General features: G+C 35.1%; 1 protein-coding gene and 1 pseudogene across 5 annotated transcripts in view; both read left to right on the top strand.

Moving 5' to 3' along the window:
- The window catches only part of LOC139040764 (olfactory receptor 5D18-like), a 41,424-nt pseudogene extending 30,983 nt beyond the window's left edge, over nucleotides 1-10,441 (top strand).
- The window catches only part of LOC139039717 (olfactory receptor 5L1-like), a 46,932-nt gene extending 30,982 nt beyond the window's left edge, over nucleotides 1-15,950 (top strand). For 3 of the 5 annotated variants that reach the window (XM_070487744.1, XM_044749732.2, XM_070487742.1), the window contains one exon: nucleotides 13,138-15,950. In XM_070487744.1, the coding sequence (XP_070343845.1) occupies nucleotides 13,219-14,154 (936 nt within the window). In that variant the 5' untranslated portion in view covers nucleotides 13,138-13,218 and the 3' untranslated portion in view covers nucleotides 14,155-15,950. Of the gene's footprint in view, nucleotides 1-11,233; nucleotides 11,396-11,679; nucleotides 11,919-13,137 lie in introns of all 5 variants that reach the window. The other 2 variants (XM_070487743.1, XM_044749733.2) reach the window with 2 other exon arrangements.
- The last annotated feature ends 2,821 nt before the right edge of the window (nucleotides 15,951-18,771 follow it).

Here is an 18,771-nt window from a genome sequence, read left to right on the forward strand (position 1 = left end):
TAATGTCATTCTGAAAAACCCATTGTATTTTTACAAAAGGGATTTAGAAGGCATGAAATATCACCACAAACTGCAAATTATTGAGATGCATTAAAAAAAAACAAACCTGATTGTCGATTTGAAAATCAGTAGTATTTGCTGCTGCCTTTGGCAAAAACTCAACACTCTTCCCCCAGGTATTTGCATAATTTACTCTCTCACTTCATAATGGTCGATACTCAAATAACACCTCACTATGGTCTTTGCTGAGCTCCCTGTTTAAAATGACACCTTCAATTTTATGTTTCTTCCATTTATAATTACAGGAAATTATGTATTTTTTTGTTTTTTTGTACCCCCAATTACATATAAATTTGTTGACAAAGGGGAGTTCTTTGTCTTTTTCCCCAATACCTAAGAGAGTACCCAGCTCAGGGTAAACCTGTAATAAATATTTATTGAATCAATGAATGAAGGAAAGAAAAATTAGCAATTATGTATCCCTATTACGTACTCAACCTTCTTTCCCTGGTTTCTGACTAGAGAGAAAATTCAGCAGAGTGCACATTTGTTTTGGCATGTTTTTCTTTTATTTTGACTGCCCAGATTCAATAATCACATCTAAAGCATCCTTATTGTTCTTTGTGAAGTATCTCTTTTCTCAAACTTAAACCCTTCATGGTTCAGGTAGGTTTGGCTCTATTCCCAGTTCCTTGAAAGGTCATGTTTATCATTCCATAAAGATTCATGGTATACTTACTTTATGCTAGTCACTGTTCTAGACACTTAGACTATATCAGTGAATATATTCTCTGCTTTCCTGGACATTTTATTCTAGGAGGGGGAAACAAACAATATGAAAGAATGTAATAAATAATGATTAAACATATATTTGAACCATGTTACATACTTGAAACACTAAATTGGGTAATGCAGTAACCCCTGGAGTATAATAGTATGTTCATGGAAGTTTTCACTGAAAAGGTGCATTTGAACAAAAACTTAAGGGAAAGCATTCCACGGTAGACAAAAAAAGTGGTAGAAAGGACCATAAGGAAGGAGTGTGTGATATTTTTTGAGAAACAAAAAGTGAGGAACAAAAGCCAGGCAGCCAGATTAGCTGGAGAAAGTAGAGGGGAGAAAGAGTAATAAAATAGGACAGAGATTTTAAAGTAGGACAGACGGTTTTCCCAAATTAATATTTAACTTTGTAAATATCATTGCTTTAGCTCTCTATGGATCACGATGACCTAAAAGATGAATCTTCACACTTGTCCGATATGGTAAGAATGGATGGTATAGAGGAAGAGGGTTGTGCCCAGCATATAGTAGTCAATCAGTTAATACCAGATAATGATGACTTCTATAATTACATAGTTTTGATAATTGTAGGAAGGTGTGGAAGTGATTGGGGGCTGGAGGAAGAGACTAAATGAAACTTCATTTCATATAAATAAAATGCCCCTCATGTTGCTCCAGGTTTTCTAGTACACAAGAATTACATCAGAGAAAAGTCATTGATTTTAACTGTTTACTTAATGACCTCAAGACAATGGGGCAATAGGTGGTCTCTAGGGTTCCTGTCCCAAAGGTAGTGACTATAGCTATAGGAATGCATACATCACTCTCAACCTGCAGTGGTCCTTCCTTTGCCATCAGCAGATTTGTTTTAAGATTCTGCGGAAAGATTGATGTTAATTTCAATGTGTGGTATGTAGAAAACAACATGAGGGCTGGAACTTGCCTTTTATATCTAGACAGTTCTTGAAAATATTTAGTCAAAAGTAACATATCTGAACATGCAAGGAAGAGGTTGACCATTTACTTTACAGAGCTTTGCGTTAGAGGGCCTGGCTCAGCTGAGCTCCTCACTAACAGCCCATGAACAACAGCTACTGGTGTGGATGGGGAGAGAAGAGCTCTGAGAATTTGAGGGACTGTGCATTGTCTTGATTCTGTAAAATTTTTGAAGGGGAGTCAAGTTAGAATACAAAAATGTTTAAATAAAATGAAACAAGTAGAGATTGAATAGACTGTCTAGTGAAAATTAAAAGGGACCAGCTTTAATTAAGATTATAAAGCAGGAAACAGTTGTCCTGTGAGAGCAAACATTACAACAAAATGGGGAAAGAATTATAAGAAAGAAGATTTTAACTGTTATATTTTCTATATAGCATTTGGGACACAAGAGGCATTATATTAAATATATAATATTAGTTTAAAGTGAATTCCTTTTTTTTCAAAAAAGATTGGCACCAGCGCTAACATCTGTTGCCAATCTTTTTTTTTTTTCCCTCCCCAAAGCCCCCAGTACATACTTGTATATTGTAGTTGTAGGTCCTTCTGGTTGTACTCTGTGGGATGCTGCCTCAGCATGACCTGATGAGTGGTGTCATGTCAGCACCCAAGATCAGAACAGGTGAAACCTTGGGCCACCAAAGCAGAGCACATGAACTTAACCACTTGGCTACATGGCTGGCTGGCCGAAAATGAATTCTTAAATGCCCTAGCTAAATTAAATATTGTATTAAGAAAAAAAGCTTGATAATTAGAATGTCTGGCTTTGCAATGGATTGTCTTTTGAGGTTGTCTTTAATATTCAAATTTATGGGTATAGAAACAGGACCATTGAGGGTCTCAGTTTTGCATATGATCTGACATTTTATTGATGAGCCATCTGAAATCTATTTCTTGGGTCCTGAGACCAGAGATAATCTTACCACAAATGATAAAGAAAGAGTTTTCCAGAATGGTAAGATCTTAGAAGTATTGGCAACAGTTTAGAGAAATATAATTCTCTTGTATCACTATTTCCTCATGAAATGTCTTCAGAGTGCAATACTACCTCAATTTATAATCTCTCCCCTTCATACATAATATAGGACAGAATGAATATCCTATATGTCTTGAAGGGAGAACAGAAAGAGAGTAAGACAGAGACTTAGGAAGGGGCAGTTTCTAAGTCAGAGTCTTTACTATAGTTCCTTATTCCTGAGAGAGAAAATTTCCCTAAATGTCATTCCTATTTCATCTTGATGTTGCTTTCTAGTATAACTCTGTGGCATGTATGCTGTCTTTGGACTATTTCCCATAGGTTTAGAGTCTCTAGTTTGTCAATTAAAAGTATGATGATTTAATAAAGGAAATATGTTAGCATCTAGACTAGAATATGGATCAGAGTCTGGTGTAATAAAATGGATACAGGGCTGGGAGTCTGGGGATCTGGGATCTAGTCATAGTATGTAGATTGGTCCTTATTTGCATTTCATTGGGAAAGCCAAGACTCTCCAGCTTTGTGTTTTGTCACCTCCACAATAAAGAAGTAGACTACATTATCTTTATCATCAGCTCCATTTTTATTATTGCATAAGTATTCAGGAAGGATTGACTCCCTGAACTGAAGGGCATACTCTGAAAATAATTAATTAAGGTTAATTTTGATAACAGATTTACTGAGTCAGATCCAAAAGCAAAGATTAAAGTGCTATATGGAATTAACAATAAAGGCACAGATGTAAAGTATTAGGGGTGTTCATTCTTAATGTCACAGTGTGCGTGTACAATGCAAAAATTAATATTTTCAGAAATTTCTCATTTTTGTTACTGACTATAGGACTGACTTAATCAGTCATTGCATTATGCTAGGCTTATCTTTTATGAACTTACAATGTTCAAGGAGAGCTGAAAAAGTCATGAAAATATTTGACAACATAACTATAAATCTCTCGATTTCGTATTATTTTTAAATATTAAAAAATTACAATTGAGAACTTAAAAAAGTAATTCAATAATTGTATTGTTTTTACCTAAAGAAAAATTTAAAATTTTAAATGGTTATCATGTTTGAAAAGTTTAGACATTGAGCATGTCGTAAATAAAAATTACACAGAGAAATCCTGAAAGATATTTTGCTTTGTTTTCCAGTCTTGGTAAGGTTAGTTAACCAAGCTTCTTATATCCTCACTCTCCTTAATCTTTTTGTTTTCAGGACTGATTCAGACTCTAACAAACAGAAACCATGTTGCTGTCAGAGAGAAATAAAACTGGGGCCACGTTCACTCTCTTGGGCTTCTCAGATTTCCCAGAACTGCAAATCCCTCTCTTCTTGATTTTTCTGGCCATCTACAGTGTCACTGTTGTAGGGAATATTGGGATGATTGTAATAATCAAAATTAACCCCAAACTACACACCCCTATGTGCTTTTTCCTCAGCCACCTTTCATTTGTGGATTTCTGCTATTCCTCCATCATTACTCCCAAGACCCTGGTGAACCTAGTTGTAGAAGACAGAACAATTTCATTTATAGGATGTGTAGTACAATTGTTTTTCTGTACTACCTTTGCAGTAACTGAATTCTTTTTATTAGCTGTGATAGCCTATGATTGCTTTGTGGCCATTTGTAACCCTCTGCTCTACACATTTGCCATGTCCCAGAAACTCTGTGCCGTGCTAGTGGTCAGATCATATGCATGGGGAGTAGCTTGTTCCTTGATATTCACATGTTCCGCAATCAAGTTATCATTTCAAGGTTTCAACACAATTAATCATTTCTTCTGTGAATTCTCCTCATTGCTGTCCGTCTCTTGCTCTGATACTTGTGTCAACCAATTGCTGCTTTTCATTTTTGCCACCTTGAATGGGGTCAGCACACTACTCATCATTCTCATGTCTTATGTGTTTATCATTGTCAACATCCTCAAAATGCATTCAGCCGGTGGGCGCTGCAAAGCCTTCTCCACCTGTGCCTCACACCTGACCACCATTACTATCTTCTACTGCACCATCCTCTTCCTCTACTGTGTGCCCAACTCCAAAAACTCCAGGCGCACAAAGTGGCATCTGTGTTTTACACCGTGGTGATCCCCATGTTGAATCCTCTGACCTACAGTCTGAGAAATAAGGATGTCAAGGCTACAGTAAGCAAAATAGTGGACAGTAAACTATTTCCTTATTAAGAATATTATTTTAGGGTCGGCCTGGTGGCGCAGCGGGTGAGTGCGCATGTTCCACTTCTTGGTGGCATGGGGTTCGAAGGTTCAGATCCCGGCTGCGGATATGGCACTGCTTGGCAGGCCATGCTGTGTTGGCATCCCACATATAAAGCAGAGGAAGATCGGCACGGATGTTAGCTCTGGGCCAGTCTTCCTCAGCCAAAAGAGGAGGACTGGAAGTAGTTAGCTCAGGGCTAATCTTCCTCAAAAAAACAAGAAAGAAAGAGAAAAGGAATATTATTTTAGTAGAGTTTGTCCCTGACATGTAAATAAATACTGCACATAAAAGTTGATTTTAAAGAAACCTTTACAATTATGAAGAGTTAATCTTGTATAATGGAAAGATCATGGATTTTGGTTCAAACAGAGTAAACTTGGCTCTGTCTCTTACTGGAAAATAAGACAGCCATCTCTCTCATCTTGAATTTTTCATCTACAAAATTGAGATAACATAAAATAGCTCTTAACCTGACTGTGAAGATTAAAAGACTATATGAATATCATGTGTAAAACCTTGTATAATCTCAATAAACAATTTTGTCCTCTTTATTATGCATGTAATACACTACGCTTTCAATAAATATGTGAATATCTCTCACAAAAGTACCAATAGCAGTTAAAATACAACTAGTTTTCATCCTTCAACGAATGTAAAATCCAGTGTGGACAGCAGGGCAGTGAAGAAAGTGACCTTTGTCTAAGGTAGAAAATAATAAATATCATAGAGAATTTGAGAGAAAGAAAAGTTTCAAATCCATTTAAAGACTTTAGAGAAATTCCTTCATAAAATAGATATTGTTTGAATTTGTCCTTGGATAACAGAACAGACAGAATTTTAGGAGACACATTTCAACAAGCTTTGTTGAGAAGAGAGAAGCATGGTAAGATCAAGGAAACCAAAATGTAGTACTGAGTCAATGATGCAGCAGTTTTTTTATTGAGCAAATACTTTATAGCATGCATGTATGTGTATTCGTGTGTGTGTGTATTTTTGTGTATACAGGTTACTTGGAATGAATGGAAAGTTGGTAATATGTGATCTGTATTCTGAATGGGTTTCAAAGGAGCTCCTGTATGGCAGGATGATAAGCTGTGATAGGCTCCACCAGAGCCTGAGAAATAGTAGAGTGGATCTCAAAAAATATTATAGGCAAAAAGTAAGCAGGATGAGTGTCTACCCAATCTGTATTTTATGCTATCATTTTGCCTATAACCCGTCAAAAACATGATCAGTTCTTTATGATTCTTTTTTCTGAACATCAGTGTAATCTCTGAATCCTCAACTGAACATCCACCTTAAAAAAAAGTGTGGGGTATGCCTAGAGGCATAGCAGTTAAGTTAGCGCTCTCCACTTCAGCAGCCTGGGTCCACCGGTTCGGATCCCTGGTACAGACCTATGCACTGCTTATCAAGCCATGCTGTAGCAGGTGTCCCACATATAACATAGAGGAAGATGGGCACGGATGTTAGCTCAGGGCCAATCTTCCTCAAAAAAAAAAATCCTGTTTGGAGTTGCCTCAAGTGTTGAAAATTAATCAGCTATGTAACTTCATTCAAAATAAAGTGAAAACCAGGCAGTCATTAGCGTTAAGACCTATTTCACCTGGTAAATAAAAAATACTAGATTTCTCTAACATCAATAACTCACTTTTGCTTGAATGTCTTGTAAACCCTTTTGCTTCTCTTTACTCAATGTGTCTACATAAAATTCCAAGCTAGTCATCAGTATAATGGAAGAAATAAATTTCCAAGTGTGTTTTGGTAAGGCAGAACAACTAAGGTGGGGGATAATTTTATATGGATTCAAAACACTTATTTGGAATGTTCATATTATTTTAAACTTATGATCATTATCAAAATGTTGCATTCATGTATATTATATGATAAGAAATCAATGAAACAACCCCATTGTACGGAAAGATAAAATATGTAAGAAACAGTGTTTTGGATATTGGATGTCGGGTGAAGGAATGCTTTTCTCTTCTATTGACTTCTGTTTCTCTAGGTATTCACAAATTTCTTGTTTCATACATATTTAGCAATTACACAATTTCTAATTTTCTTTGAAATTAAAAAATTATTTATATTAATCTTAAATTGAATTCATGATGATTAATGCCTCTTTATAGAGAATTTTATTTTACTTCTGTCCTGCTTGGAACAAGGATGACCACATTTTGTGGTAGAACTAACGCAACCCATTTTGCTTTTACTTTGAGGAAATCACGGCATATGATATTTAAATGACCTGGCCCATTGTTGATGGAATTAATGCAATCATTCAAGACTCCAGACACATCAGATGTACAATTTCCACTAAATACCAGCATACAGTCATATTGTTTTCATTTTCAATTTGTGACATTTCAGATTCTTTATGGTAGATTCTGTAGCTTCTATGTAGAACATGAGTTACGTTAGTAGCCTTCACATTTTTTGGTCATGTACTTCTCAAGAATTTAATTTTACATATAAAATATTTCATCATGAATTTAGCAGCAAAATGTGTAATTTGCAGTGCATAGCATAATCTGTTTAAAAGACATAAATAATATCTGAAAAAGCTTTGTGCCTTTCCTTCTCTTGAACTTATATTCAATCCTACTCTCCCCACTGAACATTACAATTTTATTAATCAGATTCATACTTTTTATTTCATGATGCTTTTGGGAAAATCAGAAGTTTTTCTTTCTGTATTGAGTTAACCTTGTAATGATTCAATAATAATTGCACCACTAATTAAAAATATAATTGCATTGAAAATTTGGATAAATATAATTAATCAAAATTAAAAAATATTTTAGGACATATTTCTTCATATGATTAATATTATGAGTATATGTCTGCATTATTTATTTTGATTAATTAATGTATCCTTGGAAAGACATCACTTAATTTTAGAAAGCAAGAGGGTTCAGAATCATTTCTATTTCCATTTTGTAAAAATGAAAATACTGAGACTATTCGGTCATATTAAATGTAAATGAGACTAGAAATTCTGCCAGAAATAGTGCTTTAATAGGAATATCACTCAACTCTTTCAACTCCATCCAAGTTATGTGACAATTTGTCACAATGATCTTTCATGAAAATATTTTTCGATAATGCATTAAACAAAATTAGATTGTCTTCCAATTTTGCTAAGGGTCAAAATTTTGGAAATTATATCTTTCAAAAGGAGTTGTTACCCAGGGACATAGAAAACTTGGTTCAAATTCTTTAGTCCTTTCCATATCCAAGCCTCCTTTCAACTCTTCTGATCAAATGGCAGAATCATTTTCTCCATTCCTGGGATGTAAGCTGTTTTTGTGCCTAGCTTTGTCTAGCTGAAGTGACACCGCATTAGTTTCAAGCCTCTGAGAGGGCTTGTGAATCTTTCACAATCTGGAATTTTCATAGTCCCTTAGAAAGCTGTTCTGTGAACAAGCACAGGCTAGCATATTGGATAATGAGAAACATAGACACCAGACTTGAGTCTGAAGCCTCCAATCATCTAACCCACCAAGCTAATATCATACACATAGCTAACCACGCCAAGATCAGCCATGTCAGGATCAGATCAACAGAAAATAACTTACTGACTCATGCAATACTGACCAGTGCAATAAATAGCTATTGGTTTTAACTAATATGTTTTGGAGTGGTTTGTTATGCGATCATTAGAACCACCCATGTTCACGGCCACCAGCTGGCTCAATGGTTAAGTTCTCATGTTCTGCTTCAGTGGCCTGGGGTTTGCTGGTTTGGATCCTGGGTGCTAACCTATGTACCACTTGCCAAGCCATGCTGTGACAGGCGTCCCACATATAAAGTAGAGGAAGATGGGCATGGATGTTAGCTCAGGGCCAGTCTTCCTCAGCAGAAAGAGAAGGATTGGCAGCAGATGTTAGCTCAGGGCTAGCCTTCCTCAAAAATAAAAAAGAAAGAAAAAAAAATAAAGAACCACGCATTTTCTTAATTTCTGAAAATGTTACCACAAAGACTTTCCAAGTCTTATATAACAGTTAAGCATATCTGCTATTCTTCCAGTTACAGTTACCTTTATTAAAACAACGGAATTGAGAAGTTTAGAAAATTTAACATACTGTTGATTTCATTGAGCCTTACAATACAATATTTTACTACAATGGTATTATTATATGTGTTTTAAATACAATTCATCAAAAACTGAGAGCTTCGTATTGATATTATTCGATTTAGGGATAATGACCATGAAATCAATTTCAATAAAATTTGTATATTTAAATCAGTTTTTAAAAACTCCTGCCATGTCTTTAAGTCTAAGACAAATAGATAAACAAAGTAATTTTCCTGTATGTGGGTTGCTGAGATGATATAAAACATCACTGCCAATGATACTCTTTATAGATAGTCTTTTAGTTTTTCTGTCATGGGACTCTCTCCTTCAGGAGGATGCATTTTGTGACAATACTTTCATGGTGCACTAAGAACAAAAAGAATAGATGTTAAAAATTCGTGTCATCAATCTACTATATATCTGATTTCAAAACATCACTGTATTGGCTAAAATCCATGTCTAATGCCATCATTTTCCGTGAAAAGAAATATGTACTATATCTCAGAGTATGACAAGAAGTCAAGCCATGGGTTTGAAGTGTCTTCATTAAAGAAAACTACAGGATTCATGAAAAACAGTATTTCAAATTGTCCTTATGTTTTGGAAGTTTGCTTTCATTTTTCTAATTGGGGCAATTCACATAGTAATATGCAAATAGTAAGAGGAATCCTTAGTTTTGAAAAATGTGAGAAATGGGATTGTGAGAGTGCTAGGTGGAACACAGACCTGGAAACACTCTTCAAACTCAGAAAATGATCAGATGGATCAATTTTAGGAAAATATGTATAGGTCGTTGAGAATTTCAAAAGTGATTACCTGTAACTAATTACATCGATGGAGTTCTTGAAATGTTGGGTATATCCAAGAGCACAAACACCAGACAGTAGTTTGAACACTGTTGGTTTAGGAAGACATTATACGGTCAGAAAAGGAGCAGACCTGGGAGAGGTCCTCGAGGCAATCCCATTTAATGGTGTCTGTCATTGAATAAGGAGTATGATATCTCAGCACCCTTCAGTAGCTTTGCTTTTCCTCACAGGGTCATATGTGTGGCACAATATAAAATGCAGCATTTAGTCTCATTCTGTCAGTGATTCTGTGTGTGACTTTGGGCAAGTTGGATCTGACTATGCCTCAGTCACCTCACTCATAAAGTTACACAACTATACCAGGCTCACTTATTTTTATAAAGATGAAATTTGTTAATAGTTGTATTCAGGATAGTACCAGAATATAGGAAGTGGTCAAGAAATGTGAGAAATTATTATTATTTTCAGTAAAAGAGTTCATTATCCCCACCCCTTTCTGGTATTTGTCAGAACTCTGGTGTGGCTTCAGCCCTTATGCCCTCCAGGAAGGAGTTTTTGAGTATAAGACAGGCAAAGTTTATAAGACCTATCCATAATTTCACTAAGGCAATGCGATCCCTGGCTCACAGAGCAATGCTTGGATGTATCATATAAGGCTCTGAAATTCATCATGAACTCTGGAAGTAATCACGTTAAATTATAATAATATGTACCAAGTTGTGATAGTATTTTCCCCTGTTTATATCTCCTAGGAGTTATTAATTGTTTGAGTCTCAAGTTGTAGTTTTCTCGATATCATGTTGATGTCCCACAGAGATCAATGATGATTTGGAGAAGCTTAAGAAATATGGGCCCCAGAGATACCCACACAAAAACATAAAGCCTAAAACATTTTCCATCATAGCATCTTCAGAAATAGGGGAAGCAATATCTATCCCACAGTTTGGTTAGTTGGACTACACTCTGGTTTTTGGGAATGGACATGAATGACATTTTCTGGGATCTGGATGCTTGCTATTTTTTTCTTATGGGATAATTTGTTATAGCCTTGTGTAAGAGAAGGAGAAATTGTAAGTGAAGGCAGTGGTATTAGACACATTTTTAAAAATCTGTATTTAGCTTTCTCTTAAGTAGAGAGTGTTTTAAGAAGTGCCATGTTTTGAGCACTCATTTATGAAAATATTTTCCATTTCTATATTGAAAAATAAGCTTAATGGAAAATGAGAACAGTTTAATCTGCAGAATCAAGTATCTTGTAATAGTATTAGTGTAAGAGGGAAAAGAATGTCAAGAAATTGGAAAGAATGCTTGATTTCTCTCTCCTTCCCTCTTTTTCCTTTCTCACATTAACTCCTTCTATGGAATGTGGTAAAGAGAGCATGGAGATTTTCCTGATAGTCACTCTGATGCTGAGAGTGGTAGTAAGTTGTCCTCAGGACTGCTCGTGTGGGAACACAGACATGGAACCACCTCGGAAGCAGAAAAGAGAGGAACTATTTTGGCCTTGTGCAAAGCACTTTGAAATGTCTCTTCATAGTAGGTTTCTCAACCTTGGTCCTATTGATGTGTGGGCCAGATAATATTTTGGTGTTTGCATGTGCTATTGATGTGTGTGGGGGCTGGGGCAAGGACTGTCACATACATCATAGTGTTTAGCAGCCTCCTTAGTCTCTACCCACTAGATGTCAGCAGGGCCCCTCCTTATCTTGACAAGCAAAAATGTGTCTAGGCAATGACAAATTTCCCACGGGAATCAAAACAACTCCTGGTTAAGAACCACTGCTTCATAAGTAATCAACAACCTGAGTTTTCATCTTTAGGCTTGAAAAAAGGAAGAAGTTTATACTCAGAAAAAGATAAATAACTTACTTTTATTGACTGTTGAAGAGAGAAACCATATCATCAGAATAATTATTTGTTTTCAAAATGGGATTTCTTAATATATACATCCTTCAACTCTTTGAAATCATTTGAAGAATCAGGAAAATACTTGGCTGGAGTGAGTTTTCATACAGATTCTCTTTCCTCCGGGGATTACCAACTAGTGCCTCACAGTCAGGTACGTGTCTACCAACGGTCAGGAAGGAGAGAACAAATGAGAGTGTTCTCATCATCTATTGTCATTTTCTGTTTGTCAAAGGCCTTGAATGTATCCTTCCTTTATTAAAAAAACAATCACACCCTCCTTCCCCATTCTACTCCATAAATCTTAAATTTTGTGAGAACTCGGGCAAGTTTCTACATTGCTTTTTTAAAAAAAATTGATTGGAACAAAATACTTCTGTGTCATGGATGTTGTGAGGATTAAGTAAACAACACAATTTATATAAACAGATACAATATTCTGCCTGTACAATCTGGCTTACTGTTTTTTAACTTGCCATTTTATCATAGCCATTTTTCAGCTCATTAAAAGTTCCTCAAAATATCATTTTAATAGTTGCATACTTTTCCATAATGTATAAGTACCATAACGTGAGTTACTTTCCTCTTGTTTGACACTTTATTTCTAAGTTTTATTTTCATAAACAATGCTGCAATGCAGCAGCAAGCATTTGTGTTAATAATTTTATATTCACATCTTCGAGTAGTTCTACAAATAGATTTAAAGCAGGGGATTCATTTGTCAAATAGGTCTTTATAAGGCTTCGGAGTCATAGTTACTGGAGGTTTGAACCAGGGTACCAATTCCAGGAACAATGGTTGACATTGACTTGTATAATTAACAAAATCACTATGCTAATTTTATAGAAAAAATGCTAATTTAGAGTATAAAAGCTGCTGTTTTCATCTAAAACATATTGAAAAAATAATCAGCACTGGTGGCTTAACACTTAAATAAGCATATCTTAAATAAGCATATTTCTCATCATTTCAGTGGAAAAAAGAGAAGGGTACTATGTATTACAAAAATTCTTTCCTGGGATCCCATTATTTCCAGTACTGATTAAAGGGAAATAGAGATTTTAGTTTCAAAAAATAATATGGCTAATTAGATAATTAATGACTCAGTTTCACGCTCTTAATTGTATAGGACTAGATATTTCTCATCATTTCAGTGGAAAAAAGAGAAGGGTACTTAATTGTATAGGACTAGTTTAAGGAATTGTATAGGCTTTTATGGATGTGAATGCTTTTGTGTGATCTGTGATTTTAACTGTGAGCTCTATGCATTTGTATGCTACAATGCCTGAACTTTTCCTAAACTTCACAAAAGCAACTTACTATTTCTTTGCTGAAAAAATTAACTATCCTACTTATTCTAATGTCTTTTTTAGGAGACAGTCAAAATGGAATTTGGGATCATACAATGGAGAATAACTGCTAATATTGTTCTCCCATCTCAATAAAGTGGGGACATGGCCAAGGAGAACTGCACCACTGTGGCAGAGTTCATTCTCCTTGGATTAGCAGAGGTCCCTGAATTGAGAGTCTTCTTCTTCCTGCTGTTTCTTCTCATCTATGGAGTCACAGTTTTGGGCAACTTGGGCATGATTGCACTGATTCAGGTCAGCTCTCGACTTCACACCCCCATGTACTTTTTCCTCAGTCACTTGTCCTTTGTGGATTTCTGTTACTCCACAATCATTCTGCCAAAGATGCTAGCTAATATCTTAAATGAAGACAAAGCCATTTCCTTCCTGGCGTGTGCTGTGCAATTCTACTTGTTTTGCACATGTGTGGTAACTGAGGTCATCCTGCTGTCTGTGATGGCCTATGACCGTTTTGTGGCCATCTGTAACCCACTGCTGTACATCGTCACCATGTCCAACAATCTTTGTGTGGAGCTGGTGTCCTGCTGCTACCTCTGGGGGACTGTGTGTTCACTGATTCACTTGTGTTTAGCTCTTGAGATCCCATCCTATAGGTCAAATGTGATTAACCACTTCTTTTGCGATCTGCCCCCTCTCTTATTTCTTGCTTGTTCTGATGTCACTATGAGTGAACTGTTGCTATACATTGTGGCCAATTTCAATGAAATCATCACCATCATGATCATTCTCACCTCTTATTTCTTTATTCTTATCACAATCCTGAGGATGCGCTCTGCAGAGGGAAGATGCAAAGCCTTTTCCACCTGTGCCTCCCACCTCACAGCCATCCTTCTCTTCCATGGAACAATCCTTTTCATTTATTGCCGACCCAGTTCTGGCAACAGTATGGATACTGACAAAGTAGCCACGGTGTTCTACACTGTAGTGATCCCTATGCTGAATCCTCTGATCTATAGCTTGAGAAACAAGGATGTGCAAGAAGCTCTCAGAAAAGTGGTGGGCTCCAAAATATTTTCCTAGAGAATATTTTATTAACAGGACTCAGTGTCCCAAAGTGGAGACTGGTGAAAGGGTACAGCGATGGACTTCAGTGTTGAAGTGTTGAAGTGGAGGTAACAGTCAAGCAGCAGGTAGTTATGAGTGAGTCTTTTTGATTCACTTATCTGTGTGCCTCTTCCATGTACAAGGCATATCTTGGAATTTACAGATTACTTCTTTGCTGTTATTTATTCAAAATGAATTAATTGAGTATGGTTAATGGACTCAAGATACACATATCGTTTGCTGTAAAAGCTTCATAAGCTTAATGAAGAAATCACAAGAGTCACATTTTATTTCAGTATTCATTAAGGAAAATATGATTCAATTCCAAGTTGAATTCCTATTATTTTACAATGAAGAACACACCCTTGTCAGATTATGCACAGAATGTGTACATATCCTGTTTGCTATTTCTTGCTTTCTTTATTATTTTTTGTTGTTGTCATTGCAATGTCCAGTGTTTTTGGAATTTCAGAGACTATGATGAAAAATGATGACATTAGTAATAATTATTTCACAGAAATCTTAGAAAAATTATATTACTTGTCATGTGCAATGAGCTTAGAGTAATTCCTGGCATATAACTAGCTCTCTGTCTCTGTCTCTCTCTGCATCACTCTGTCTCTCTCATATGTTTTACTATATGTAGTATATTTATATATACTTGCAATCATTTAATAACCATTGTTATGACTGGCAACATTTCTGACTTCGGCCTATTGTTTCACTTTATCTTTCAATTTTTATCTTCATGCTTATTTTACAATATTGTGGATCAAATGACTACTGTGACAGATAAGTGCACTTCTAACCCCTGTTTATGTTTTTGGTTGTGTCTTTACTGTTGATGAAATGATCTTTTTCTCCTTTTCTCTATGTGTCTAAACCACATTTCTTCTTTCAATCCTTATTCACACACACTCTTCAGTATTTGTGAAGGGGGTGAGGAATGGTCGTAAATAACTGAAGTCCATTATATGAATTACTGAATCATAGAAATGTAGATCCAGCATTAAACTTTACTTCTATGTTTTGTCTTGGGTCAAATAAAATGATTTAGTCAAAGCACATAAAACAGCAAGAAAAAGTGTAAAAAGAAACATCTTCTCTATAATAATATGTTTATATTAGACAGGAAACATTATAATGATGATTTATTCAAAGGATAATTTATTTCTGTGTCAAACTAAAATTTAGGGACAGACTAGAAAAAAAGAAGAATTCGAAAAGTAGATGTATTTAATGTTCAATGATTTTTAAACTCTTCTCCGTGAGGTTTCTGTTCACTTTGCTCCTACTCCCATTGGGTGTTAATATTCTTCATAATAATTTACAAGACATTTTACATTTAAAAACATTAACCTCAGAGGATAATATCTGCACAATTTGTTAATGTCTTTTAATTTTATGTATTTGGCATTCTTTTTGATATTTAGCTTACATTTTTTATGTAGTTATACTCAATTATTAGCAAATTAAAAAAGAATGTAGTGAAAATGAATCCTGCTCCATTCTATATTTTATCTCATCGTTGTATGATTTTTATCTTAAATTTTAATAAGTACTAAATTTATTGATTTTTATTTATTTTGCATATGTTTGCTGAATGAATGAAAGCTTACAAAGGAATTGTCCAACTCCCTTTCCCAAACTATATAGTAATGTCACAGCACCATTTATTGAGTATCCTTTTCTTCTCTCTTGTATGTAATATATCTAATTTGTAATGAATGTAATATGTCTATTAAATATTAAAAATTAAATATTTTAATAAATTGTGTTCTTAGCACTGATACTTCTACCAGACCCTGGAAAATATCCTACAGTCCTTACTCCATCTTCTTTAGTAAAGAATAAGGATACATTATTTTATAATGCTTTTTAACATTCAAAATACAAAATTTGTCTATGAGACTGCTGGTATTATGCAAGACTAAAATATACTATCTCTCATCGATTAGCCACTGCCATATTAATACATTGACAGAACTACATTGTGCCCTTAGCTGTATACAAGAATCCTTGGTGACGGGAGGATGTCCATAAAAAGCAACAAAAATTAAACATCACATTTAATGGGAACAAGATACAGAGTTCCTTGCAAATGTTTTGCTGTAACAGTTGATTTATTTAGTAGTCACACTCCAAGAAGTAAATTAACTCAATTATATGACTATTTACTCATACCAGATGAAAAATGGCTTTTGAAAAGAATACTCAATAAACAGAAAAATGTATTGTTCAGAAATTTTAAAAAATTGAATTTAACATTTCAACAAATAACCATTTTAAGATCTGAGAAAATAATTTAAAGGCTAAAATGAACCATATTTTGAAATTTAATTCTCCTCTACCAACTTGTTTAATTCTTTGCTGGTATATGGATTCTAAGCAGAACCATTTTTGAAAATAGAGGAATTAGAGCCTGTTCAGGATATTGTTGCTCTACAGCAGAACATGCTTTACACATTTAAAGCTAATAACGTCTATGTCAGGATTTATTTGTCTGTTTGTTTTGATTTTCTTAGGTCACCAAGGGATGAGATTTAGCTGAGGCATATGCAAAACAAACAAGCAAACAGACAAATAACAACAAAAACACTACAAGTTATTCTACTGCTGGTTTTACTTATGTCACTATCTGTCATTTTAGGCAAATCCACTAGACTCTGTCTCCTCAGTCTCATCCCCAGACTTTATTTTGAAAGATAAGACTTCGACAGGAATAAGTCTCATTTTGTTTTCAAATTTGGCAGGATTATCCCAAGTGGATAGATGAGGACACTGTTTTCTTACCATTAATTGTAAGATACATCCAAACTCAGAGATGTTATAGTGGGTGAAAATATGTCTTAAGAAGCAGATGAAATGTAGTAGGGATTCAAATGCTAGAGCTCTTCTCTAGAATTCTGTCAGGGAAAACAAAACAAAATGAACAATTGAGTACATATGGCATCACACATTTTAAATTTAATTTTCATAACTAAAGCAAGGCTTTCCCGTGCATGACCATTTGATCCTTACACTACAAGGCCAAAGGTCAGTGTGGTATAGAAGAAGGATCGGAAGACTAGAAGATAAAATTGAGATCTAGGTTTGGCTGCAGCAATTAATACATAGACTTGAACAGTGAGCACATTCTTACTCCTGATGTGAAGAGCATCAGAGTTAATCCAAATATTTCAGGTAAAGAAAGCAAAGCTAAGTGATCTGCTTCAATAATACTTATATATGTATGCCTTTATTCATGAGTAGACATAGAAATATGTGAGGAGGATACACAAATGAAAGAGAGAGTGTTCATGACATCCAGGAACCCACACTGTAGCTGGAGAGAAACCCGTGTAAATATATAAACCCATAACTACATCCAATTGGTAGTACAACGAATAATTAAAGGATTATTCACAGAAATTATGACTTTCAAAGAATAATGACTTTTGTCTAGAGAAATTAGAAACAGTTTTTGGAAAGTTTTATGACTCAGCAGTGTTTTGTTGATGAATGAGATAAGTGGTAAGTTAAGGATATCTAGATGAATGAGACATTGTACAAATGTGCAGATATGTAAAACAGTATACAGATAGATAGATAGATGATAGACAAAGATAGAGGTAGATAGATATAATTACATATGCAGACAAATTTGTACAGAAAGTGGACAAGGATAAGTCTAGTAGAGAAAATCTGGGAAGAAATTTTAGGAACTTGGATATGCACCTATAAGTGACTATGAGTCACTCAAATTTACAATCCAGGGAACGATTTGCCATTATAACTTTCAGTTACTTATTTTAATTTCGTTTACGCTTATTTAATGTATCTATTTTTAGAATAAGTGATATATTTCCATGGTCCACTTCTTTTCTCTCTACCATGTGAAAAATGCCTAATACATACTCCACAGATATTTTATGCATATTCAAACAAATATCTAAATGTAAGTTGACTTCCTTTGAAAAGAGTTGTTTTAGTGGCAGTGTGGCAGACAGATATAAGAGAGTGAATCTATAGGCTTAAAGACCAACTTGGAGACTATTGAACAGTACAAGTGTGAAATGATAAAACTAGGATCTAGAGAAATGCCAATGATAGAGAAGGCAGATAAAGAATTTTGCAGCAATGTGGTATTTTAAAGGACTGCAGATTTCTGGATAAAAGCTTTATGACAAATTAGAAGAAAAGATGTTATCATACTGTGAACAGTACACAATACATTTGTTTATCCAGTATCCAGGATGTTTGCAATAACTTTAGAAACCCTAATCTGCTGGTTCTAGCCAGATGTAGCTACGTCTTGGGACAGTGAGAAACCAAATTTCCATTTCTAGTCCTATCAGCAATATATATGAGGTGATCCTCTGCTCCTAATACCATTAGCAGGATCATAACAATTATTCTTATTATAATTGAGGGACCTGAGCAGGTCCCACTCCTTCAGTGTACTTAGTGTAACTGGGAGCAGTTAAGCCTTACATAGACCAGGGACACGGTAGATACTTAAGAAATATTTCTCGAAAGACAAATACTGCAAGATCTCACTTGTATGTGCAATCTAAAACAAACTTGTAGAAGCAGAAAGTAGAATGGTGGTTG

The sequence above is a fragment of the Equus asinus genome, chromosome 17, assembly GCF_041296235.1.
Source record: "Equus asinus isolate D_3611 breed Donkey chromosome 17, EquAss-T2T_v2, whole genome shotgun sequence".
NCBI lineage: Eukaryota > Metazoa > Chordata > Mammalia > Perissodactyla > Equidae > Equus > Equus asinus.